Source organism: Triplophysa dalaica, chromosome 13 (genome assembly GCF_015846415.1).
Source record: "Triplophysa dalaica isolate WHDGS20190420 chromosome 13, ASM1584641v1, whole genome shotgun sequence".
Classification (NCBI taxonomy): domain Eukaryota; kingdom Metazoa; phylum Chordata; class Actinopteri; order Cypriniformes; family Nemacheilidae; genus Triplophysa; species Triplophysa dalaica.
Genome location: NC_079554.1, coordinates 14,939,570 through 14,965,949, shown reverse-complemented (window position 1 = coordinate 14,965,949; position 26,380 = coordinate 14,939,570). Strand labels below are relative to the sequence as shown.

Sequence of the window (26,380 nt, the reverse complement as noted above, 5' to 3'; positions counted from 1 at the left end):
TTTTCTTTTGTTTTCTTCCTGTAAACAATGAACAATGCAACATTGTACAAAGCGCTGTATAAATAAAACGAATTGAATTGATTTTCTCCACAGATTCCCTCAGGAGGTTTGACTGAAATGTGTCGTAAGCAAGTGTCTCATGTTCACGTGAGCTCTGTTTCTGATTGGCTTGTGTCAATTGGAATGCCCATGTATTGTGCCCCTCTAATGGCTGCAGGCTTTGACACTCTGGCCCGAGTGTCATCCTTGAGCGAGGCGAGCGCGAGGGAGGCGGGGCTGAAGGAGGAGAATCACATACGTATTCTTCTCGTCGAGGCTCAGCTAGTCACAGCCAACAGTTCAGTACAGTCATAAAACAGACGTGAGCTTATATAACTGATATGAAATTGATGAAAGTCATCTGCCAGGCAGAGGTACTTGCCTGGATGTACAAGAGCAACAACTGCCCAACTGTTGCAGTATATCAAGAATGAATTTCCAATATCTGTCTTCTGGTATTCTCACAGCTGTCTGATGCTTACACAAGTGACTGATTTGGCTTCCTAGGACTGTTACTGAGGGCTTTTCAACAGATTGATTGGCTCGCATAAACCGCCTGTCGAGATAAAGCACAGTTTTTTTCAGAGAATTTATGCTTTTGTATGACTTAAAGACTGTTCAAACTCTTTTTTCACTTTTTTCATAAAGTGTGAAATTTATTTGGAAAAAGCTGTAAAGGAAAAAAGTGTTTTTAGTGCTTATTGAAGGACATCAAGTATAGACAGTATGTCACCTGGCCAAAGCAATTTCATTTCATCCAGGTTTTGTTAATATAATATTACTTTTGTCTCAAAGCATATGTATATTAAATATGTACTGTATATCGAATGAAATGTCCTCTTTGGTGAGTCGTGTAAAGGGTATATGTAGAAAAATCTCAAAAGCATGATGATGCCATATGGGGATAGTTAGAATAATGCACATTTTGAGTTCAGGCCAATGGTTCGCCATTGTTTTTGCAGGTATGTATTATGTTTGTATAGAGAGTGATCATTTCATGATTTCACATTTTAAAGCATCACTTTTTATATTCTGCTTAACATAATACCGTATATTCAAAGCACATGTAATCTTTTGGCACAGAATATCCAAAAACATGACTTAATCATCAGCTACAGGATATAAATGTTTAGTAACGCTTACATAAGATCAGTTATATATTGCCTCTGTTATCTTGAAATTATACTGATGGACATTGCGTATTTCTTTACCATACTCCACTCGTGCATCATACAGCTGTAATATGCTCGCTGAAGTGAAATATGTTTTTCTCCCAGATTCCCTTGCACTTTGATCAAGACATTAAAGAAATGATTTTACTTCTAAGCACGCAGTCTTGGCCTTGAAGTACAAACGAATCAATTCAAATCAAGAGACTAGAGAACGGATCTGACACTAATGAATTAAAGACTTCGATCTTGTTGCCAGGTTGCAAGAAAGGATGATGTTGTGGAGTGTTTCCTCCACTTAAGTGGATATGTTCTGTTCACATCCAGTCAATAGTGCTAAAAACACAAGTATGCCATTTTGCAATGTTTCCTGCTGCCAGAACATCTAGTAGTACCGTTTTGTGCATGCAGATGCACAGATATTGTAAATTCCTCTAAGATTTTTGTCACATGAGGTCTGTGTTAACGGTGGGATGGACAAATATTTCTCACACATCTGGTGTTGGCTGGGAGCGTTCTCTGAGACAGTCAGACAGCATCTGGCAAACACTTCTCCTAAAAGAAAAAATGCGCTATAGCTGACTTCTGTTAGTTACGTTTAAGCATTCGTATGATGTCATCGCAACCAACTGCTTTAAAGTATTACATCACTCCAAGTTAAGCACAACCAAGCAAGTTTTGGGCTATTTTTGACTGAGCAGACACAAAAGGGATAATTTCATTAGATTTCTTCCCCCCACAACAAAAATGAAATTGTCTTTTTGAATAATTGATGAAGAATCATAATAATTTTTCTTATTCTGTTCACTCTTTTGTATCTGATGCAGCACAATTTATAGACTGTTACCATTTTTAGGGTTAACAACGGAATTTAAAATAACAGAGTCAATAGATTCGATTATATCAGAACAGATGCCTCCATATTTGTTTAAGAGGAGGACTTTGATAATGATGCTTTTTATGTCGTTTAAAATATATATAATTTGATGTTACTGTAAAAATGCACTTTATTAAAGAATGATTTTTTTCGATTGCAGAGAAAATTACATAACAAATTAACATTTTAATACAGTAAGCAGATTTGCATTCATGTCATCTGTAAAAGGCTGAGGAGCATTGTAGCAGTCTCTAACAAAAAATGTCAAATTTCCAATTCTTAATGAAAAATTCATTAAAAAACTCATTAAAGAACTAACCATGACGGGTTAATTATTTGAAAGAGGGTAAAACTGGGTTGTAATTACATATCTGAATGATTAACAGAAGTTGCACATTCTGTATATGTAATTGATATTTAAATAACTTATTTTTTATTTTACATCAACTGTAATTATTAGCTGTACCATACATCATAGAGCAATACCCTTCCATCTGGTTAGCCGTGCTTCAATAACCATTGTAAAATATATGTATAAAAATGATTTTATCTGCTTTCAGTTTGCTAATGATTGTCTATAAAATTTTGCTTGAGTATTTACAAAAAATGTTTTAAAATATTTGTCACTTTGAGGTGTAATAAAAATGAATATCCTGGCACCGACTGTGTGTGTGCTTGTGCATGTGTGTGTGTGTGCATACTGTTGGGTACATTTAAGTCTCAAATATAAAAATGTTTATGTGCGATTTAATTTACAGAGACCCACAATCATAATATACTAGCTTGATTTTGCCTTCACGGTTTGACAACAAGCCGTATATATAGTGGATTAATGTACATAATTACAACAATACATTCAACAACGTTTCAGTGTTCTGATCTACAAAATAATGCCCGTACCATTAAAGTCATTGTTTGGTCAGAAATCTATCGAAAATATGTAAAATATACTCTATAAAATAAAACTCTATACTTCAATAAAAGAGTTTGAAAAACAATTCGATATTTTTGAACAATAGTAAACCGATTTTGAGGTTAAAGAGAATCCATATTTTCGTCCCCTCTCACCTCAGTGTAGGCAATTGGTCGTCGTGATTTTATTTTTAGTGGTCAAGATAATAAAATATACAAAGACATGGTTTCATTTGATTTAATGCCCCAGTGAAATTAAAAGTATCATATTGCACTATAAACGAATAGCAGTGTCATAATTCTAAAACGAACTCACTGGCCAGAGTGAAAGGGTCAAATATAGGTTAAATGATGTTAGAGCCTCTCAAATTAACCATGTTTTATATTGTTTGTTTGTTTGTTCCTAAAACCATAATAACCACAAGGTCTCCCCACAATAAACATAGTTTGACCGTAACACTTTTACTACAATAAAAGCAAAGCTCATACCTTTTGTCAAGACTTAAACCAGCCTTGACCTATTGTGTGGTTTTATTTTTACAGGCAGATTTAAAAATACCCTTGTGAGAAAATAGCACCCTGCCCAAAACACAAATGTAATGGATTTAATAGGAACTTTGTTGGTTTTAATGGAAACTATAATGGCGTTTACTGGTATGTGATGGATTTTTTTGTTTGGGTGCAGATTAATCCTATTGGAATGATGAACAAAACACACAACAAAGAAGATCATTTATAATTTTTTTAATGGAAAAATCTGACCGTTCATATTGATATTTTTATAGAAATTCTGAATGCAAACTAGAATTTCTGTGTTGTTTCTATTGTGTTTTCAGCATGGAACACAAATGCGCGGTGGAAAGTATGTTTGTTTCAGAGTTGAGGGTTGTCCATCCTTTTTTGATACTCGTGTTTCCTCCACTCACCGCCTGGTGGTGCTAAGCGTCGCGCATCACCGCGTGAGTGTTCGAGTCCATCCTCCGGCTGAACTTCTTCCTCCACATTCAGTAATCCGACACCGCCACTAACCCTAAAAAGCAGAGGATGGATTCCCAGCTTCATTCGCAAAAATAACTCAGTGAGATCAGACGAGAGGAAACAGACCCAACGGCGGGCGAACATATCAGATCTTAGTAGTTTGCGAAGTGAGTGAATGTTTTACATGTCGAGTGAAAACTTTTCATCTTCAGAGGCGGATGGGTGACTACCATCTTCGGCGCTTCCATGTGAGAAGACGATGAAGCATTACAACAGCAGTCCTCGTCTAAACAACCAGATCGCGAATCACAGCAGAGAGAGAAACAACAGGAAGGGATTTTGGTTATCGACTCTCGGGCTTCGCTTCTCTCTTCGCGACTATGCTTACTGTATGGCCACCCTGCTGCTCTTCTGCCTGGGTTCACTCTTCTATCAGCTGAACGGAGGACCCCCTAAAGTCCTGCTTGAATTCAGGCAGTATCTCGGTAAGTTTTCTCTATGCTTGGTGGAGTCGTGCCGCAATATCACCGTTTCCGACAGTCCAGCTGCGTCGCCGGTTTCGTTCATTTTGTTGCATAGACGTGTCGGGACAGGTCTGGGTTCGTGCCGCGCGAGTCTCCCGAAGTCCCATGTGAATGTCGTTGTGCAATTGTTAAGTCTGTTGTTCCTGTTAAACACAAGCGTTGTGTGCTTTTTGTGATGTAAAGTCGGCTCGTGCTGGCTCTAGATCAAAACAAACCCACGCAGCATCTCGGTTCCTCAACTTTCATGCTATTTCTGTCATGTATGATCGCCCTGTTTTAACAGTTCTGCTAAAGTGGTATTTAAATGCAAGATTTACGCATAGATTTGTTGTTTAGGCTCTATTTCTACAGTACACTTGTTTTTAAGATGTTCTGTCAATTGACCACAGAGAGAAAGAAGCAGAGCACATGGGACATCATGTGTCGTCAGAGAGCAGTCTGTGTCATAGTATTGTTATGACATTGAGAATAACTTTATAGCACATTATAGCAAGTGTGTTGCCATTAGCATCTGTCAGTGTGTGTGTGTGTGTGTGTGTGTGTGTGTGTGTGTGTACCTGTGAGCGTGTCTTTAAAAGAAAAGTTCTTCCCAAAATTTAAATTTGGTGATTATTTACTTATGGTCATGACATCCAAACCCATACAATGAATGCTGTCATTACTTTTATAGGACAGTGAAGAGACAGCAGAAAGAGAAGTAGGCATTGGGAGTGGGGGTGTAGGATCGAGACATGACCTGGGTCCCTGTGTGCCAACTTACAATTTTATTTAACAAATGAAGTATTTAAGTGTATTTGTCTTGAACTGCAAGTCTGCAAAAGGATTAAAGAGTCACGATAAGATGTGAAAGTTACTTAATGAATAAAAGTGCACAATTTGTGTGACAATTAATTGTTATAATTGACAAAGACCTAAAACAGAAAATTATTATAATTGCAAGTATTCTTTTTTATTTGTTGTAATTATTATGTAATCTTTGAGGGACAATTCATCTAAAATACCTACCATATAGGTGCCCCAGAACTGTTTGCTTTCCTACATTCTTCAAAATATCTTATTTTGTGTTGAACAGACCAACAAAATTGAAAAAGCAAATTTTCCTACTACTTTGTCTTTTAGTCAAAAGTGGCCAATAACTGTGTGGTTATACAGCTTTGGAACAACTTGAGAGTGAGTAAATGACAGAATTTTCATTTTGTGCGTACTTCTTCTTTGAGCCAAATTGAATAATTGTGAAAGCCACTAATCTTTGTTTTGTTGACCACCGAGGTAGATGTTTTTTCACCTTGCTTTCTTTGCTTAAGACAAAACTGTAGATGAAACTGATTTATTAGAGCTGTCAAGCCAATGCCATAGAAGTTATAAAGATTTGATATGACTCTAATCTGGTGAAGTTATGTACTGTACTATGGGATCAGATTTGTTTCATTATTCTGAATAAATAAACTACGATTCGCAAATAAATATAGAGAATTTCACAAACATTTTTTTATCCACATATGCACAAAAAGCGAACCATAAATGCATGTTAGACGTTCCACTAAGTAAATGGAATTCACAAATAAATATAATATTTGGTCGGGGGTTTGAAAGCCTTTGGTCCGTATTTATTTTCAAGAAAGAAAACCATAGAGGTCTGGAACAACATGAGGGTGAGTAACACACAGATGATGGTGTGAACTGTTCCTTCGAGGAAACCGTGTGATGTGTGAGGTGCTGAAACTCTTCAAGTATACTTTAGATTTTTCCAAGTAGCTGCTAACTTGAGAGGTTTCTCTCCTGGTCCACGTTCATCTATCATCTGCTCAAGACTCACTTTGTACCCATCAACGCTTTCATAGGAGCGGCTACGGTTGCCAGTCAGCTGCTAAACGCACCCAAACACTGAGGTACACAGTCCAGCTTTGCCCACAGAAACAGTGAATATAGAGCTATCAGAATGTATGCATGGAGGTTAAGAATGACAGAAGTGAATGTTTAGGTGAACCATTCCTGTGTAATGTCGGTTCTTATGCCAGTCCTGAAAATCCACTGCATGTTTGGTCTAAGCCACAAAATGAGGCATTGCTAATATACACAGCAGGCTTGTTGCTGAGTAGTTGAAGGATATTTTGGATGTAGATGAACAGGAATGTGGGATACGACTGGATGAACGGTGAAGCTGTGAACAGCCAGCCAGGGATGAATAGCTCTCATAGAAACCCACGTAAAGGAAAACATTCTGTGGAGGTATACAGAGTAATATTGTTTTTACATACAGGCAAGGTCTCTATCTCTTTCTCAAAGCGGGAGGATGAGCTCCTGTTCTATTTGCTTTCGAGAGCAGGTGTTACTTTTGGCCAGAGCTGTGATTTGGTGTGTATACTTTGTGAACATGCGTGTGTTAAAGCACTGTCTTTTGGACTATGCTCAGGTACACTGTTGTTTTGTAGCGTGCGTGACTGGCGTGAACAGGTTCAGAAATGGGCCCTTCTAATGACATTTAAGCTAGAGTAGTTTATTGTTGTAAAAGTTCTGCACAGTTTAAAGCGAACAGTGTGTGTGTGTGCACATGTTTATATATTGAACGATGTGGTATCTTTGGAATGTTTCAGCTTGCTGAAAATGAGAGAGCGAGTCGCCCTTTGCTGCGGTGCTTGTAAACAGCGGATGTAAGTGGCACATGTTTGAGTTGCTGTCTGAGGAGTGTTTGCGGGAGTTTATCGGGCAGTTTTGTGTATGAGTTATAGAAGGTCATAGAAATTTCGGGTGTGTGGGTGTCATTAATCATGATTTGTTATGGTGCCATGTCTGTCAGACCCTCTTGGGCTAGTAAATTACACACCATTACACTCCCACACAAACATACTTTAAAATGCTTTTAGAGGCTCACAAGTGATCAATCAAATCATTTTTTCTTTGCTAAAACTATTGCCAAAGATTAGCTCACATGCTTATGTAGGTGATGCAGGTTTGAAGCTAGCACGCAACTGGACTCGTTCCAATTGCTCATTCTTGTTTGCTCATTGTTTTCTCTCTCTCGCCCCTCCTGTTTCTCATTTGTGTTCTGATTTTCTGCCCTTAATATCCCTTGTGTTTCTCTTGTCCTGTGTCAGACCGTTGGATGTGCTTCAGCGTTGTCTGCTAGTCTTGTCATGTTATTATATGCCATTCTTGTCTCGCCTAGGCTCCTGTGTCGTTGAATTTGCTGTGCCTCTAGATCTCTTTCCTGGTTTCCCCTCCTCATGCAGTGGGACTTGTTCCTGCCCTCAGTGGCTAAATTGCCAAATTGCATTTTCGACCAGTTTTCAAGACAGCGTACTTTTCAACAAGTATTTGCACATGTACGACCTGCACATTTTGAATTTCTTCCAGTTGTTATTTCACGTAGAAAGACAAGTAGATCTTGAGCCCACCAGTGTAGGCTGTGTGTGTGTGTCACTGCGTCACTGATGTTTCCCTCTTCCATCGCGGATGCGCACAGTTCAGGTCGTCTTTGACAAGTTTACACACACAAAGCGTGAGTCGGTTACTATGATTCACTGTTTGTTCTCACTTTCTACGTCTGTCAAGTCTCGCACGCACACCGGTTTCACAGCATCCAAATCATACTCGACCGCAGAAAAGCGCTAGTGGACGAACTCGACACATGCGCAGAATGTCAAACTTTGGACTCTGCTGTCAACATTTGTCATGCTGTACGCGATGTGCGGATGACCGCGGAACCTCCTGATGACGAAAATTACGTCATGCAGGGGAACCACTGTGCCAGCCCAACATTGTGGGGGCTGTCAGCCATAGGCGATGGACCATGTCATCGTCTATCGGTACAACCCTAATAGACAAGCACTATTTTGAAAGATTAAAAAAGGCTTGGGATTTTACAATACCATAGTATACTAACATATTTTTTTCATGTGTGCATATTATATATTACAGTTGTTCAGTAACTGTTGTATCCCTATCTTATAGATTTTTTTATTATTTTTACTACATTTTATATTTTGTCTATTTTACAGTTGTGTTCAAAATTATTCAACCCCCAATGCTGTAAATGGTTTTAGGGAATTTATTGTACATTTGTAATTGTATTCAGAATGAAATCCTAAAAGGACTTCTTAAAGAACCATATGCAACTAAAATGACATCAATTAGTTTTGTAATACAGTAGTAAATGTTTCTTTTGTGAATTCTTCATTGACATAATTATTCAACCCCTTAAAGACTACCACTCTGAAGAACAGAGGTTCAATGAAGTGTTTTCAATCAGGTATTGAAAACACCTGTGGATATCAGGGAGCAGCAATAAAGCCTAATAAGCACCAATTAGGCTGCTTTAAAATGACTGTGATACTCAGCTCCTTCTAGACATTTACTGGTGTGGTTACAAACATGGTGAGGTCAAGAGAATGGTCCAGGAAGACAAGAGAACAGGTGATTACTCTTCACAGGAAGGGCAATGGCTATAAGAAGATTGCAAAGATGTTAAACATACCAAGAGACACCATAGGAAGCATCATTCGCAAATTCAAGGCAAAGGGCACTGTTGAAACGCAACCTGGTCGTGGCAGAAAGAAGATGCTGACTTCGACTGCTGTGCACTACCTGAAGCGTAGAGTGGAGAAAAGTCAGAAAAGATTTGTCAGATGTGGGTACTGAAGTTTCTGCTCAGACAATACGTCGCACCCTGCGTAATGAAGGCCTCCATGCCAGAACTCCCAGGCGCACCCCCTTGCTGTCCCCAAAGAATAAGAAGAGTCGACTGCAGTATGCCAAAAGTCATGTGGACAAACCACAGAAGTTTTGGGATAGTGTTCTGTGGACTGATGAAACAAAATTAGAACTGTTTGGGCCCATGGATCAACGCTATGTTTGGAGGAGGAAGAACAAGGCCTATGAAGAAAAGAACACCTTGCCTACTGTGAAGCATGGTGGGGGTCAATCATGCTTTCGGGCTGTTTTGCTTCTGCAGGTACTGGGAAGCTTCAGCGTGTGCAAGGTACCATGAATTCTCTTCAGTACCAGGAGATATTGGATGACAATGTGATGCAGTCCGTCACAAACCTGAGGCTTGGAAGACGTTGGACCTTTCAACAGGACAATGATCCCAAGCATACCTCCAAGTCCACTAGAGCATGGTTACAGATTAAAGGCTGGAACATTTTGAAGTGGCCATCGCAGTCACCAGACTTAAATCCGATTGAGAACCTCTGGTGGGACTTAAAGAAAGCAGTTGCAGTGCGCAAGCCTAAGAATGTGACTGAACTGGAGGCTTTTGCCCATGATGAATGGGCGAAGATACCCGTAGATCGCTGCAAGACACTTGTGTCAAGCTATGCTTCACGTTTATGTTATATTTGTCTGACCTACACGTGCCTCTTTGATTTAATTGTAAGCAGGATGACTGAATGATCATAATCAATGTCAAACCGACCAAAACAATCAATTTCAGTGGGGGTTGAATAATTTTGAACACAACTTTATATGTGAATACTAATTAAAAGACAATAGAAAAAATTGTGAATGAGAATTTGATTTATTAAAGATTTTATTTATTAGAGAACTTATGTTCTATTTATTTGTATTATTTATTTCTTTATAATAAATAATATTTTTAATTGTTTAATTCTTTTTTTTTAAACCAAGCAGACATTTTTACAATTCACATGTTTACAAACGTACACTGTTAATGTTAATAATAAAAGACAATACATTTTATATTTTGCATTTCTTCTCCCTAACTGTATGAAATTGAACCGAACCGTGACTTAATAACACCAAAATAGGGCGGTTGTGTGATGCTTTGATTTTGTGGCAAATGGCCTGTGAACATACACATACTGCATAGGTCACTGTGTTGAAGAGCATTTGGATAAGCTAAACAGTTTCAAGGAAAAATGAGAGAAGCTATAGTTCACTGGAGTTAAGCACAGCTGCGTATGACTGTCACATTGGAACAATTACACATGTGTTTGATGAAGAGGGAGAATAGGGCTGCTGTATGCACACATTCCTCAAATCACGCTTAGAAACAAACACAATCCTCATAGAAACACATTTTCCTCCATTACAGGCTTTGCACTTCATAATCCCAAATAATAATACTAGGAAGTGTGATCATTGTTATGTAAAAACACACACATGTACATCTAGGCGCTGCAGTGCTCATGTACGTGTGAGTTTTGGCAGGTGCCATCTTTGCTCTCTTAAGCCGGCTGTTTGGCCACCTCCAGTGGCCGATTAAGAAAAAAGGATTTGATTTTTCATTTCATTTACTCGTCTCGCTCACCCCAGTCTGACAGATTTACACAGTGACTTTCTTAAACAGGCATGCTGGCACTGCACTGCACTGAGGTGCAGGTGAGAGCTTTGCAGCAGGAAATGAGTATGCTGAGATGTCAATCAAACTTTACCCGGCCATTTAATGCAAACAGTGTTAGTTGTTCGTGGGAATTGGGTTGCCAGATTGTGAACCCGTTTATGAGTAATCAAATGCCTCACTGAATAGTGTCCAGTCCTATGAGAGTGGAAAAACAGAGAGTCTAGAGAGTTTATAGACTCTGACTGGACAGCAAACAATACAAGATCTATGATTTGACATTTGAACTTTTCAGGGAAATATGTGCATAGACTGAGGGGAGGTTCTCTCTGGTTTCCTGAATGAAACAAATATCCTTTGTAAGATCAGACTTTCTCTTTCATTCTCTGTTAAAAAAAATACAGTCTTTCGTTAAATACAATATTTTACTTGAAATGTGTAAATGATATGGCTATACAGTAAATATTAATGCAGTATTCACTATTCACATTTTTCGGCTATACAGCCGATTCACAGCGGTATAGAAGAGGGTCCCCAATGTTTACTTTTTCTTTTCTTTCCCAAACCACATTGTTTAATTATAGCACATAATTATTAATAAAACACCAAAGTCTTTAATGATTTGTCCTCCAGAATTTCTTAAGAACCATTTAAAAGTATAACCTCTAATCCAAAACATTTCTCTTACTTGTAACTCTTTACACTTCATTGGCCAAATGTCAAGTCTTTGTCATTGAACATAAATTACAGCCAACACTGATATGTAGAATTCCATCAGAAAAAAATTATGATATCCAAGACAGTGATTGAGGATTCATTGATAACACCTGAAACAGCGGTGTAGGCAGTGTGATTCTGTACAGCTCGCAGCAGGAGAATTCATTGGCTTGACTCATTTCCTCCAGAGCATCATTTGCTCTTGCTGCCATGAGTTCGACGAGGACAGTCGCATATTTTGGCAGCTGCTTGTCAGGATCTTCTGGTGAGGGGAATATTCGAGGCGTGGTATTTCACATCTGCACACGCTGCTTCTGAACATCTCACAAATCTGTAAAAACACATTTCAAACTGTGATTCCAACTTGAACCAGATGTGAAAGAAGACACAGTAGAGTTATTATAGATAATAATGTTGCATCAAATGTTATCGCAAGTGTACTAAAACGAAACAAACGTTTCTCTTGCGAAAGGTTGATGAGGGCACAGCTGGCCCCAGCACTGAATTGTGGGTGGCACAGTCAGTGGTACTTTGGGTGGGGCACACTTGGCAGAGCCAATAACATTGCCATTGAGGAACATTCCTGAGCACTTTGTTGAAGAAAAAATCCAATCCAAGATTCACTAACCCCCCTGGAATCTCCTCTAGGAAGTTCCTTTGTGTTTTGTTGGGTCATCTGTTTTTTGTATTCTTGTTTTCTCTGTGATTTTTTTCCCAAAGGAGCATTTAGATCATAATTACCAAACTGTAGTAATTTATAAGGTCATTGATCTTCCCAGTGATGTAATTTTACCAAGATCTCCTTAACCACATTGGAGAACATTCCACAAGTCAGCTTCTCAGATCTGCCTAGTTTCATCTTTAGATCAGCAAGCTGCCTTCCTACTGTTTCCATTTTAACTGGGGTTGCTTTGTTGATGCTGCTGAGTTTGTAAAAGGCATGTTTTTATGGTTGTTTTATTGTTCATTAATGTCATTAGAAGAGGAAATGCTCTGGCGTATCGCTGTAACTTGTTTGGAATCGTCTGCTTCGTACATTACAATATGCAAGCCAGATCTGTTCGGCTAATTTACTGCTTGTGAAAGAACTGAAGTGCGCGCTCTAAAATAGCAACCTTAAATACATGCTGGGCAGATAGGGCAGCCAAGCCCGGATCGTTGCGTGTAACCGCTGTGCGCTTGTTGGGTAAAGTGTAGATGTCTGTGTTATGTGTGCCAGGCACTTAGCTTTCATGTTTAATGCAAGCGGCATGGTTGTTTCTCATTCCATTTTTTTTCGCAATGCCAGTTTGCGTTCAGAGCCATTTGGTTCAATCATTGCCATCAGTTATGTCCCATATTCCACACTGGACCGGCGTGCGCTCAAAGGGATAGTCATCATTTACACCTCCTCATGCTGTTTCAGACTTGTATAACTTACTATAGTCTGTGGGTGCTGTGTTAGTATTAATTGCAAGTTTTTTCACAAGTGGAAGAAGGAAAGTCTACAATTTTGGACAGATGTGAGAGTAAATGGTGACAGAATCTTAAACCCTTTACAATGTTCATTATAACAGAATTAAACCAGATGACACTACTGTATTGAGTATATAAACACACATATCAAATTTCAGTATGCTGATTCAGTTGGTTGGTACCTGTAGAGGATCAGAGCATGTGGACTGCTGCCTCCTTCAGTCCTCTGCGTACACCAAGAGTTATGATCCAATTTGTAATCGCCTTTCGCCATTCAGTTCTTTGTGTTCCCTATTAAATACAATAAACTCTTGAGAAATCAGTGTACATTTCAGAAGGCTTAGGAATGTTGACTTTTTATACCCGTGTAAATAAGTAATGATTTTAAATTGATGGCATACTAATGCTATGTTAAGCTTAAAGGAACAGTTTGTCTTGATATGAAAGATTTGCTTTCTTTCATGAAGCACCTTTTTGGTGCCCCAGTAAGTATTTCCTGTCATTTTGTGGGATATGAGCTTCATCATCCATGTTTGATGTGTGTCATGTGAAGCTGCGTTTGTGTGTACATGCATGAGTGTACCTCTAATCCAGATCATGAGACTGAGCAACCTTATTTTAATGGTTCATTCCACAGGCATTGTGCTTTTAAGATTTACAAAAAAAAGTATAAATACAAACTTTAAAAAACATTCTTGAGGCCCCTTCTCTGTTTCATTGTTTTTCGCTCTGAAAATATCCAGAACGCTCTTTCCTTTTTGCAATCATCTCTTATTTTGTGGGCATTTTGTCAAATAAGAAATAAGTTACTAATTGTATTTTATGTGGTAAGTCCAAGACAAGACTAAGACCATCGAAAAATGGTCCTGAGAGATTGGTCTTAAGACCCAGATGCCATTTTTCTCTTTCCTTCGCTATCACTCTCTGTCTCCTGTTTCTGCTTGCTTACTAACTTGAGATAAGGCTCATATGCACATAGTTGTCACACAATTTTGTGAATTCAAACGTTTAGAAGAAAATTAGTTCGGGCTTTAATTAATGCGTTGTCATGTTCGATCATAGCAGTCACATCAGAGTACTTGCATACCCGTGTCATTATAATCATATTTTTTTTTTTGTAAAACATATTCATTTAATAAACTCTTTGGTACAATCTTACCAAGTTTGTGTGTTGTAATGAGCTGACAGAATGTTCACAAAATGTGAAAACATTGAGCAATGCGTTAGATTATTTAAGTTCTTACAAGCTTTGTATGCCAAAAAGTTTGGACTCAAATCAATCTCAGAAAGATAGAAACGCATGGAAATTCCTCAAGACATAAGGAAATTATGCCATGATGAGAAAATGTTGTTTCTCCACAGTGTTTATACAATCTCTTCCAAACATGTGTCTGTTTTTTCCACTGTTTTCTTCGTTCTAGACCAAGTCACACACTTAACTGTGTCCTTCCTCACCTCTTCATATGATTTTTAATGACAGAGTGTTAATTCACTAGTCGTGTGCTGTTATGTTTGGGTTCAGCTCTTTGAAAACAGTTTGTCTATCACCAGACGTACAGTATATGAGCTGTGACTTCAATATAGTTACAAAACCTCTTTTGTAAAGTTCAATAAAGACTTTTATAGGCCCTTAATAACTTTACAATGAACATAACTCCGTCCTCCCTAACAGTGGTTAGAGATGAAAGACGGGTTTAGATCCTAAACCACCCACAGTAGGTCTCATCTCCAAAACCGCAGGCAGTTTCGTTCTTTGTCTTGACTTAACTGGGCTTTTGCCCTTTTTATTTGGGCTGTAAAGATGCCAAGTAAGATAAGCCCTTATTCAAGTCTCCATATCAGACATTACACCAAGCTAAACTCTGAAGAATGCAGGCCTGCTTTTTCTTTTTGAATATAGATTTTATTTTATTCAGTTTTTTTATTTCACTCGTGCCCCACAAACAACAACTTTAGTTTTCACTGGAGTTGTGATGTTGAAATATTGATATGCGTTATGTTGGACGTGTGTCCAGAGGCGACTGCAAAGGTGAAATTACAGAAATGGTAGTGTAGTTAAGTCCATATGTTTTTTTGTTTAAATTGAATTTATATATGTACTATATGTATAATTTATGTTTTATGTCAATACAGACATCCTCACAAACTAAACATCATTAAAGAACAGGCTCTTATAAACCAGTCCATGACATTATCGAGTGGAAGTCATTTTAAATTTAAAAATGCTTCCCACATATTAAAAGTACAAACCTATCAACCCCACCATTCTATTTCGTGTGGAAAAAGCTGGAAAACATGTCCAGTCTTACATTAAACACATATATCATGACAGCATAAGATTGAGTTTTTCTTTTTAGCCAAACCCTTGTAAGAAGACTTTAAATGAAATGCAGATTTTAAGTTTGGTAAATATCCAGAACTGTAAAGAGTTAAATGCTAAATGGAAGCATGTCACGTTTGATAGTCTGCCAGTAGACTTGGGGCCCATATAAACGTGTTCATTACATTGTAATGTTGCTTACAGCTCCAGTAGAGACTCGCTATACAGAGACGTTGGACTTGAACATTGACTCATCCAAAATGAACTTGGCGACAGGATAGAAGTAGCCTTCTGTTCCAGAAAAAAGATTTTGGACAGAGTCTGAAGTTGGACCTAGAAAGGTACAGGAGACAGAACGTAGGCGTGGGGGGAAGGTGGTTATTGGTGGAAGTCTGGCTCGTGGGCAGTTTTAAGCATTTGGAAATGTCAAAGGTCATTCACGAGGCTTGTAAACTTTATTAAAAGTGAAGTGGATTTTAAGCTGTGCTGTGGCTCAGTGGTTAGAGCATGGCGCTAGCAACGACAAGGTCAAGGGTTAGATCCCAGGGGATTGCATATAGCCAGAAACAAATGTATAGTGCAATGCAATGTTAGTCGCTTTGGATAAAAGTTTCTGCCAAAATGCATAAATGTGATGTAAATGTAGGTTGGGGTTTAACTATATATATATGTCGATTTATGTGATGTCTGTTTAATCCTAACATTGGTTGAGCTGCCAACACGTGAAGTTCTCTCTTTTTTTATTTTATTTTATCATTCAGTTTTTATTCATTTACGGCGGCATGTAGCGTAGAGGATGCAAATTGCAACCGACTGTTCATTCCAAATTAGAAAATAATAATTTGTAAAAAAAACACTTATTTCATATTTAAGGATGCTTCTTCAAGCATAAAAGGCAGTGCTAAGTTTTGTATCGCTGAGGCGATGAGTATGGCCCTGGAGGGGCACCTACTGTCAATCCATGAGCTCAGATTTTCTTTAAGTACCATACCATATTTTCTACATTTCAATTAATTATTAGTTATAATTAGTTTAAAATATTTTTTTCCAATAACAAGGCTAAACAAAGGAGGAATAAAAATGTATATCTTACCTAGTGTAGGAGAATCTGCCTCTTTTTCCGATTTGCGTAGATATCCACGATCTTCTCTTACAGGATAAATGAGAAACTTCTTTCTGATGTAGCAGAACCAACAGTCAGTGTGAGTGCAAGCTGCAGGAGTCTGTAAAAGTTTGGATATTGATCCTTCCCCCTCCTTCTCACCTCTTTTCAAGGGTGATCAGCAATGCAATTGCACATTTCACTAGATCCATTTCAGCAGTCACAAGCTGAGGGGGGATCTGAAAGCTTGCAAAGGTGCTTAGTAAAGGACTAATAGTGTCTAAAACAGGGAGATACAACTGACATTTAAACATCTGCAGCTGAAAAAACATAATTATGTTTATTGTTGTAATCAAGACTATTTGGCATTAACTGCATTATGAGAGTTTTTGTAAACACAGGTATTAGGAAGCTAGCGCTGCTGGCTAGTGTTGTGTCTATTAATATAAATAAATTAATCTCCTCAACGAAACCTAAAACAAAACAAAAATACTGTTGTTTTAGCTGCTCTGGTTAAAAAGAGAATCAATAAAACTGTCAACCTGGAGGTTTCTTTTAAAGCGGGCGTAACACACGGGGGTTCTGCCAGTCTCATATTAATCTTGAGGACCTATAGAGTAGTATAGCATACTTTGTGTCTTTGAAGAGTATTTAGTTTGATCACATTTATAAAAGATAGATACAGCTTTACGATTGTTTCCAAAAACATATGATGCGTGCGGGGTGAGGGGCAGGCTGAACCAAGGCAGGTGCGCATCCTCCTTCTCCTGCTCTCCTTTGGCCTTGCCGCGTGCTTTTCCAGGAAAACTGTCCTAAGGGACTAAGAAAAGTTGTTACAAAACAGTTTTATATGTTTGAAAAAAACTTTCCGAAACCTGTACGATTGCTGAGGGAGTGTATCACAGAAATACTATGTAATACACCCAACTCGTTTTTTGACAAGTTGGTGATGTTAAGCATGAGAAGATAGCACGTTTAACATTGTAAAGAAGTCAGAATGCATGAAACACCGTTGCAGGGCCACAAAGTGGTGATTGGCTCTTGGAGATAGAACCTTATAGCACCAAATTATAATTCGATTTTGAACCTTTTTATTCAGAAAAAATTGCACACATAAAAAATATGGCAAAATGTGAACAAGTTGTCACAGAATATGAATATGTGATTAACTCAAATTGACCAAAATGTCAGATAGAACCTTATAATTCTAAGCCAACGATGGAACAAAAATGTTTTCATGTTTTCGCTTTGCCGAAGAAGATAACATATTTTTACGAAATGCACCCTGTAGAGCAGTTTGTAAGTTTAGGGCTGCTGTAGAAACAACATGGCAGTTCCATGTTGTGGGGACCCGCTATATATGTAATGTGTGAATTTTGTGTGATCTGCTGAAGTGGCAGGTGCAAGGTTTCTAAAGGCAGCGTGTTTATTTTTGCAGATAGATGTATATTTATAGTGCAAGTGGTTTTCTTGCCAAAATGTGAAGCTGTTTTCTGTGGATCATAAAATGTCATCAAGGTCCCAGAGACGCTTTCCATTGAGACTGCCATGCTGATTGTGGATGACCTTCCTTGTCTCATCCACCAAAAACCACAGACATCAGATACATGTGTGTTCCTCAGTTCCTTGTATTCAGACGTTTTATCTGAGAGTGAAATTTAGCCATTTGATTTGTTTGAATGGAGTTTATTCTGTTTTTCTCTCTCCGCACACATTTAGTTTCATTTCTTGTCTGCTCTGTTTCTCATCACCGTTTGGCATGTGGTTTCCTGAATGTTTGCGTATCAGAGCAGGTGGACAGCATGTTGCTGGCTTGTTAGGTGTACATACAATGAATTTGACAGCGGGTGGTTACATTTTGTGTTTTAGCTCAATATTAGAGTCTTATTTTTTTAATGTATTAAAAGTAGATAATTTCATTCACTTATTAATTTATGCACCGTAAGTTTTAAGTCAGTATTGCTTTTCACATTATTTTTTTTCACAATAATTTTGTGTGCATTTTGTTCTGTGAACTACTAACGATATTTTTCCCAAATTTTAAACAAAAATATTCTATTTGAATGTATTTGCAAAAAAGAAAACTGGAGAAACAGGTCAAATTAGCAGAAAAGATGCTCTGTATTTTTTCAGACTACAAATACTGCAAAGAAAACAAGTTCATATTCACTTTTGGATAATACATAATATTTGTTTTTTAGGAAATGTTCAAGAAGATTTGTTATGTAATAACCTTTAATTTTATCATAGTTTTCATGTGTCTTTGTCATGATGTCAGTCTTTCCAATGGGGTCAATGCATCTTGAAATGCTGCTAAAACAAAACTTTAGAATGGTCTCTTAATTTTTTCAGCGAATCTGGTAAGTTTATTGTGTTAGTTAATTAGTTGATGAAATTCATACTTATCAGCATCGGAAAACAAACAAAAAGAACTTTACTGATGAGATCATAATTCAAATCTGAGGTGCTGTGAACAACTTTTAAAGAACCTTTTTCCTGTTCTCGTTCTTGTATCTCACCTGATGGTGCATAACACAGTAGCGATGCTATAGTTAGGTTCTATTCCCAGGGAACACATACTGATATTTTATCCAATGAATCCGACCTTGAATCCAATGCAAGTTATTATGGATGATAGCAGCTGCCCCATGCGTAACCAACTGTGTTGTGGGCTTCTGTCATCCCAGTTTGTTCCTCAGTAGTAGCTGTAGGGAGCTTCAGTCCATCCAAGAAAAGTAAAGACTCCAGTTTACAACAGACAATGGGAGCATTCACATCACTGAGGGGAAAGATTCAGAGTCTCAAGCTCAATCGTTTTGAGGTCATTTTAGTTGAGTGATTTTTAGGAGAATCTCAATCTGCCTGTCTACATTTGTCAGGATCACTTTTTAGAAAGACTAATTCTTTATGCTTTGCTTAAGCAAAGAGCAAAGCGTTTTTAAACTTCAAGGAGAAATGGATGGGCCTTTCAGTTTTCATTCACATCTAATGTGTAATTATTAGATATGCAAAGGAGAGATGACATTAACTCATTCATCGCCAGACTTTTAAAAAAAGGTTGCCAGCCTACGCCAGCGTTTTTAACATTTTCTCCCAACTTTAAAGGCTCACAGTAACTTTTCTGTAAAGAATATATAGACACACAATATGTCAATTGAAAGAACAGCTTTTAAACAAAAGAAACCGTATTCTTCTATCTTCATTTGTTTGTTTTTTATCACTCCGTATATGAGGGTAGGTTTCTACAAAAATGCATCATTTTGATTAAACAACTGAGATAATTAACGTATTTTGTCACCGATTCCGACCAGATTCCACTCAGACCAATCATTAAAAACCGCTAAAACATATATGTTCTAGGTTCTGGGATTCTTTACTTTTTCCCAAAGGTGTGTAATAGCGCCACCTGCTGTACAACAGTACAAACACAGTAAAAACTCGTCTTTGGCGGGAAGCGATTTTTTTTTTAATTGACGAGATAACTAGTCAATGGCGGTGAAAGAGTTAAGGGCAAATGCAAAATAGCAAGGTAAGATGTAGGAGTGGGTGAAATAAGGGAAGAGAAGGTCTTTAGGTACATTACAGATCGAGAGAGATGCAGAAATTGTGAGAGTTGTAGAGTGAGAAACTGTATATATTTAAAGGACTGGTTGGGTGGAGCGGTTCTATGGCCTTGTGCCCTACACCGTAACACCACTCCACTATTTATACCCAACACCACCCAACCCAAATGAGGGGGTTGGGATACAGAGTATCTATGTGTGTTTCGTATATGTTATATAGGCTCATATGGTACTTTACTGTAAATTCATTTCTCCTTCACGGGAATGCGTGTGCCGCGGCCCCGTGTTTCGTGTTGCTTACAGAAACCATTCCTTACATTCCTGACAGTGGAGTGAAGTCTGCGCACTGCGTCCTCCCCCAACACGAGCGTCTCGAGGGATAACAAGAACATGTGTCTGGTGAAACCGGAGACAGTTTCATCACAGCAAATGCACATGGTTTTTTGATATGTACTGTCTTTCCAAAGTATTGTATCGTTCTCAAAGCAACTAAATGAGAGTATTTTTAACTTGGAAGAAGCTTAGCTTTTTCTTTCTATTCTGAAACAAACCATTCTTATGCCTTTATACAAAGTGACTTGGTATACATTTTATCAGTATGTTTGTTCTTTAGGAATCAAATCTGTGATGTGAGTAGTCTTTAATGTATAGATCCCTCAAAAATGAAGATTCTTTCATCATTTACTCACCCTCATGACATTTTAAACTTGTATGACTTTTTACTGCAGAACACAAAAGAAGATATTTTAAAGAACATTGGTAACCATACAACATTGGCTCCCATTGACAGCCATTGTAGGGACACTAAACCACTGAGACGTTTCTCAAAATATCTTCTTTTGTGTTCCAAAAAGGAAAGAAGGTCATTCAGGTTTTCAATGATTGAGGGTGAATACATGATGACAAAATAGTTATTTGTGGCTGATCTGTTCCTTTAATAGCAAATCACAGTTCAAGGGTGTGATGTAATTGGCGTGATTTCGTTCATTTAGGACCTTAAATGAGTCTGAGTGGTAATATTTGCCCAGCCAGACCGCTGCAGCTCTAGGGGGGACAACCCGATGACATAAGAGGAAGACTTGGTCCGCAACCCAGAAGTTTTCTCTTGATTTAAAAACCACCTCAAACATACAGGCAAATATACACACCACGTCCTGGGGTCAGGTAAACATCTTTGGCTTCTTAGCCAGTCGTGAAACACTCACTCTTACACAAAAAAAGTAAACACAGAGAGCTAGGTGGAATATTGTACAGTACAGGTTTTGAGAAGGAAACAGATTGAAAGGACAGTGGCATTGAATACAGAATTCATCCCATCAATGTGGAGATAACTTCTGTCCACAATATTCCATTGCTAATGAGTTTGCTATATCATAAATGGCTTGTACACATTCTGTCACTTACAAAAAGCATTTGAATGCAATTATAAGAAATATTCACGTTTTCTAAGTTAATAAAATAAGCTCATTTGTAGACTTGTCTTGTTATTGTGCAACGGCAGATTTCCTTGCTTCCTTTGAAAAATACATATTGAATTTTAAACCGCATTATTTAGAAAACCAGCAGCGTGGTGTCTTAATCTGTTTCCCTCATTGCCATTAATGAACGGTTTCCTCTTTTTACTCTTTGGCCTTCCAAAAAACAGCGCACACACAAACAACACAGTGGACATGCGCATTTAGTCATGGGTCAGCCAAGTTGTTTTTGCTCTATTTAGGATTCAGCTGACTGCTGTGTTTTTCCTAGAGAGAGATAATAATTATTGCTGCATAAAAAAAGCCAAGCACTGCATTTTATAATGTCGCTCATGAAATTGAGTATATTTCCAGCCGTCATGATTCAGTTAGATTGCAAAGCCTCTGAGACAAAATACAAGGTGCAACAGTTTGTTTGCTTTAACAAATCAAGAGTCTTTGAGATTATATACATACAGTATAGACAAGACGACAAAAGTGGTTCAGAGTTGGCGAATGTTAGCAAGTTTAATAAATAAAAGTCTGTATCTTAGGAAATTGTGTAATTCTCCTTAGAAACTCGGGTAGGAAGTATTTTATAATCATAATTTCTATGGCCACAGTCATTCAGGGGAATACATTTCCACCAATATTTAGATTATTGCTTTTTTCAGTGAGTAATTATTAAAAATGACATTTGATCTTTAATATTCGGACGATGTGAAGAGATAAATGAACCGAGACATGCATAATTTTTTTTATCTAGGGTAATAGTCATGGAAATGTTCCCAGTATCTGTGTTTTTTGGACTTCAGAACTTATCAGGTAACAAAGATATTTAACTTATTCATGACCCTCTAATCTTTGTTTATCAGGAAGTTCATTTTAATAAATCTATTAAACTTCTTGACACCTACTAAGAATGTACACTTTTGCAGTGTTTTGAGTAGTGAAGGATGCCGAGAGTCAGTGATGGGATATGGATTTAGCAGGAAGTGCTGCCAGTTTCCTTGTTTCTCTTCTCTCATTCCCACATATAAGATGGATTTGATTTGTTTAATTTAGGGCTCATACTCTCAGTTCAGAGGATTTTAGTGAATATTTGTCCTAATCCTCTCTGCTCTATCTGCGGGTCTGGCTGCTCTCCACATTGGAAGTTTCCATTAGTTTTCACCCTTTCGTTCCTTCATTCTAATATATTCATTATATACAGACTTAGCAGAAAACATACACCACATGTGCCGCACATTTGCAGATTATGTTTTTTAGAGGTTTAGGGAGTGGTGTGTGTAGCTGTCTGCGTGGGACTGTGTGTGTATATAACAGTGAGAGAGAATGCATACTTAAGAGTGGGTGTTCTGGACATTTCCTCTTTTCCTCCTCATCACATTCTTTTTGCCTGTATCAGTTAATCAAAAACTCCTGTCTCCTTTCGGAAGGAGTGACGTGTGATGGGTGCCTGAATTTTTTTTTTCAGCCCAATGTTTAATCATGTTCCATTAAATGCTTCTGGGTTGCTTCATACCACCTCAAAGTTATTTTTGTTGCAATTTTTTTATTAAACTTATCGGACAATTTTTTTGTTGGACAAGGCGTGTATTGTAACAGTACAAGATAAATATTCACACATTAAACCAGACCAAGCCACACCATGTAATTACAGTACATGTAAACTCTTGTTTTATGATGTTTACTGTACATACAACAGCCCACATGTTTTATTGAAAGACCATACATTTATAGATCTGCTCAGATAGCATCTTATGTCCTGAATGAACTCTCTGCCTTCATTCTTGACATCACTATCAACAGACTGTGGTAATTTGTGGCACAAATACTGAGGATATTTCTCATTTACTTTTTACTAAACCCTGATAGACCTTTACAGTTTTCCACAGTTTAAACGCATAACAGACACACATGAAATTGGACACACGTGTGCTGGAATCTTCTATCTTTCTGAGCATATTGAAAACATACTTGAGTATGGGCATGCAAAAGAGACCGTTCATACATAATAAGTACATGTCAGAAGTCAAAATTGAGATGTGATTCTCTGGGTCATTTAGAGGAGTTGTTTATACTCTGTGATGGATTCTTTCAGGCCAGCGTTGAAGGCTTGTGTGGGGTTTGGATGGCTTTACTACTAGACTTCTGTCTGTAAGAAATATATATTGGTTCTGGCATTTATATCAATGCAGCAATGACATTAATCTTAATTTCTCGACACATGGCTTGCTAACAAGATCCTTAAAAAACAGCCTCACTTGATAGTGAATGCCATACACATCCGAATTGTCATTCAAGGACTCTGCAATGTAAAGCTTATTTAGATGAGAGATAGTGAATAGTAACTCATTTGCTGAGATCCATGCTTAGTGTACACTGGAAAAAATATTTTTCAGTAAAACACGCTTAAAAAGAAATTGACTAAATAAGCAAAATAACACTGTTTTAAATTATGGTCATTCGCTGTAACCTAAACAGCAAGTTTAAGCATCTGTCAATAATTTTTTTGTTGCAGTTAAAACATTGCTAATAGCAAGCATGCTAATCTTACATCACCCAGTGAAATCGAATTTGAACATAGATGCTTTTTGAACTGTATATTTAGCTTATAGGAGATGTCACAAAACCACATTTCTCCAGTGGTGATCTGGACTGGTAACCTACAGTCTGCAATTTTATACCCACCAGGGGTCAATCCCGAAAACGCTTTGATCTGATGTGGAGCTATATTTAATCCTACATTTAACTTGTAAAAAAACATCTAACCCTCTATTTTACTATTGGGAGGTTTGATGAAAAGTAAATCATCGTGCGTAATCCACCTGGGTCACTGTATGTATCTCACTGCTCAGGAAAGTATAAAAATCATCTCTCACCATCTGTTAGAGTATGTTTTGTCCTTCTACTGATTTCCTGTCAACTGATGTCACAGACTTGCTGTGCATCTGTGTGTGTGTGTGTGCTTGTTGTACAATGATGACAGTAACAGAAGTTTTGGTACAAATGACTGTAAGACAGTCCATGGGGATGTATCTGTTTCATACAACCGAGCAAACGTACTCAAATCCCATGCTCATTATCTTAGTGTTTTATGTACATGTGTCTGTATCTACAGTAAGTGCATTGCCATGTGTGTAATGCGCTTGTGTTTCGTTCATTCAAAATCTTCATTTGGGATTTTCCTTGTTGATTTGAATAAATTGTCTTTCTTTTTGGATCCTTACGTCACTTGTGTGTTTATATGATCGGAATTCACAAAACTATCGGATCCCGAAAAGACCAAGTAGAAATCCCCCAAAGGCTGTAATTGGTATCTGTTTTGCTGATACAGGTTAAATGTAAATGGAATATTCTGTGACCGAAATGACTGAATGTAAATACAGACACTCTTTGTTTTCGTCAAGATTCTGTCTTTTGATGTTTTACATTTGAGGTCAAAGGTCACAAATCAGTTGCCAAATCCCGGTTGCTTGCAATTTTCTGAATGTGTCTGAATGACCCCCTAAAAAGACTGTCTGTAGGAGAACATGAGAGGCCATGATGAAAAGTCATGAGAAAACCACATGATGGCATTTGGAAACAACGACTCTCTACAACTGTTGCTCATCTGCAGGCTCATAAAAGATCAACAAACATCTGCTTTAAAAAGGAAATCTGCAGAAAGACTCTGTGGTTGAGGCTGATGGGACCTGCCGTCGGACAGTTTATGTAGCATATTTCCTGTCATTAGGTACAGACCAAAAGGTTTTTTCCTTTGTTGCGCTCCGAGCTGTTTTTTCTTTGGACATGCTGTATGTAGCAAGTCTGGCTGTAGTCAGATTATGAGCAATAGTTTGTTTGCTATCACGTGGTTTTGATGACAGAGCAGCCAGAGAAAATAGTGTGTGCAGATGCCCAGACACTTACCTGCTTTCTGTCTGTGGTTGATTTTTCATTACTTTAAAGCAAAACCTTACTCTAAAGAATCCATTTTCTTTCTGGTTGTATGTTTTTATTATTTTGTTTTTAAGTGTTTGTTTTCGTCAAAGAAGCAAACAGAACATCAATTGCAAACGTAAAGCACATGTAACATTGAAAGTGCTTGAATAAGATTTTTTTCATGAGGCTGTTTAGACGACAGTCCCTTTTGAAGTAGTTCTGATTCGAATTAGTGATCTGCTCTATTAAAAGAGTGTAACCTCTCTGTTTAAGATTTTTTTCAGTGTTTCTCCGTGAAGTGATTCATCACTTTCACAATAGACATGTTTTTCTTACGTTTCTTTCATGCTATAATATATTTGTACATCGCTGTACACAGAAACTGGAGGATGGTTTGGCTTGTGTGGCACGTGGTGTAAATGTGGTGGACTTCTGAATCATAGAATCACAACTGAATCATAAGAATCTGTATCAGTCATGCCCATGCTTACATTAGACGCAGCCACCATATAAATCCTGATGCAGCTTTTTTGGACCTCACTAGATGATGGTTCCTAAAATAACAAAACATAGCAATTATATAAAAAGTGAAAGCAGATGTCCATTAGCTCCAGGGGGAATCCCGCACCCATTTTTTTCCCCCTACATGTCCTGTGCATACAAATACATACAGCAATATTATAGAAAATATCTCTTAAGCGTATTCAAAACATCGAACAAATCATTGCGAGAATAAAATAAAATAAAATTAAAATACAAGACTATCTGATTGATATCTGAATCTTCTTCCCAGTAATTTTTCTTTATGTAGGCTAGATTGTTTCGGTAAATGCATCAGTCTGGTGTATTTTGAGAATAAATATCTAAAGTTTCTAAAATTGTTTGCATGCAAATGAACATAAAGCACAAAAGTAATAGCAAAAAAACGAAGTAAAGTGGTTAACCTTTGTTAAACTGACAAAGCATAATAAAACTCTGTACATTATGAAACAAAAAAATATAATGCAATATAATACATAATATAATATTTTAAGTGCATTTGTTT

At 37.6% G+C, this 26,380-nt stretch overlaps 2 protein-coding genes across 9 annotated transcripts in view; both read left to right on the top strand.

The window, feature by feature from the left end:
• Nucleotides 1-2,749, top strand: part of sash1a (SAM and SH3 domain containing 1a) — a 184,883-nt gene extending 182,134 nt beyond the window's left edge. For all 7 annotated transcript variants that reach the window (XM_056764397.1, XM_056764396.1, XM_056764394.1 and 4 more), the window contains one exon: nucleotides 94-2,749. In XM_056764397.1, the coding sequence (XP_056620375.1) occupies nucleotides 94-354 (261 nt within the window). In that variant the 3' untranslated portion in view covers nucleotides 355-2,749. The remainder of the gene's footprint in view (nucleotides 1-93) is intronic.
• Nucleotides 2,750-3,989: 1,240 nt separating this feature from the next.
• usta (uronyl 2-sulfotransferase a) overlaps nucleotides 3,990-26,380 on the top strand; it is a 42,898-nt gene continuing 20,507 nt past the window's right edge. For both annotated transcript variants that reach the window (XM_056763670.1, XM_056763668.1), the window contains exon 1: nucleotides 3,990-4,460. In XM_056763670.1, the coding sequence (XP_056619648.1) occupies nucleotides 4,235-4,460 (226 nt within the window). In that variant the 5' untranslated portion in view covers nucleotides 3,990-4,234. The remainder of the gene's footprint in view (nucleotides 4,461-26,380) is intronic.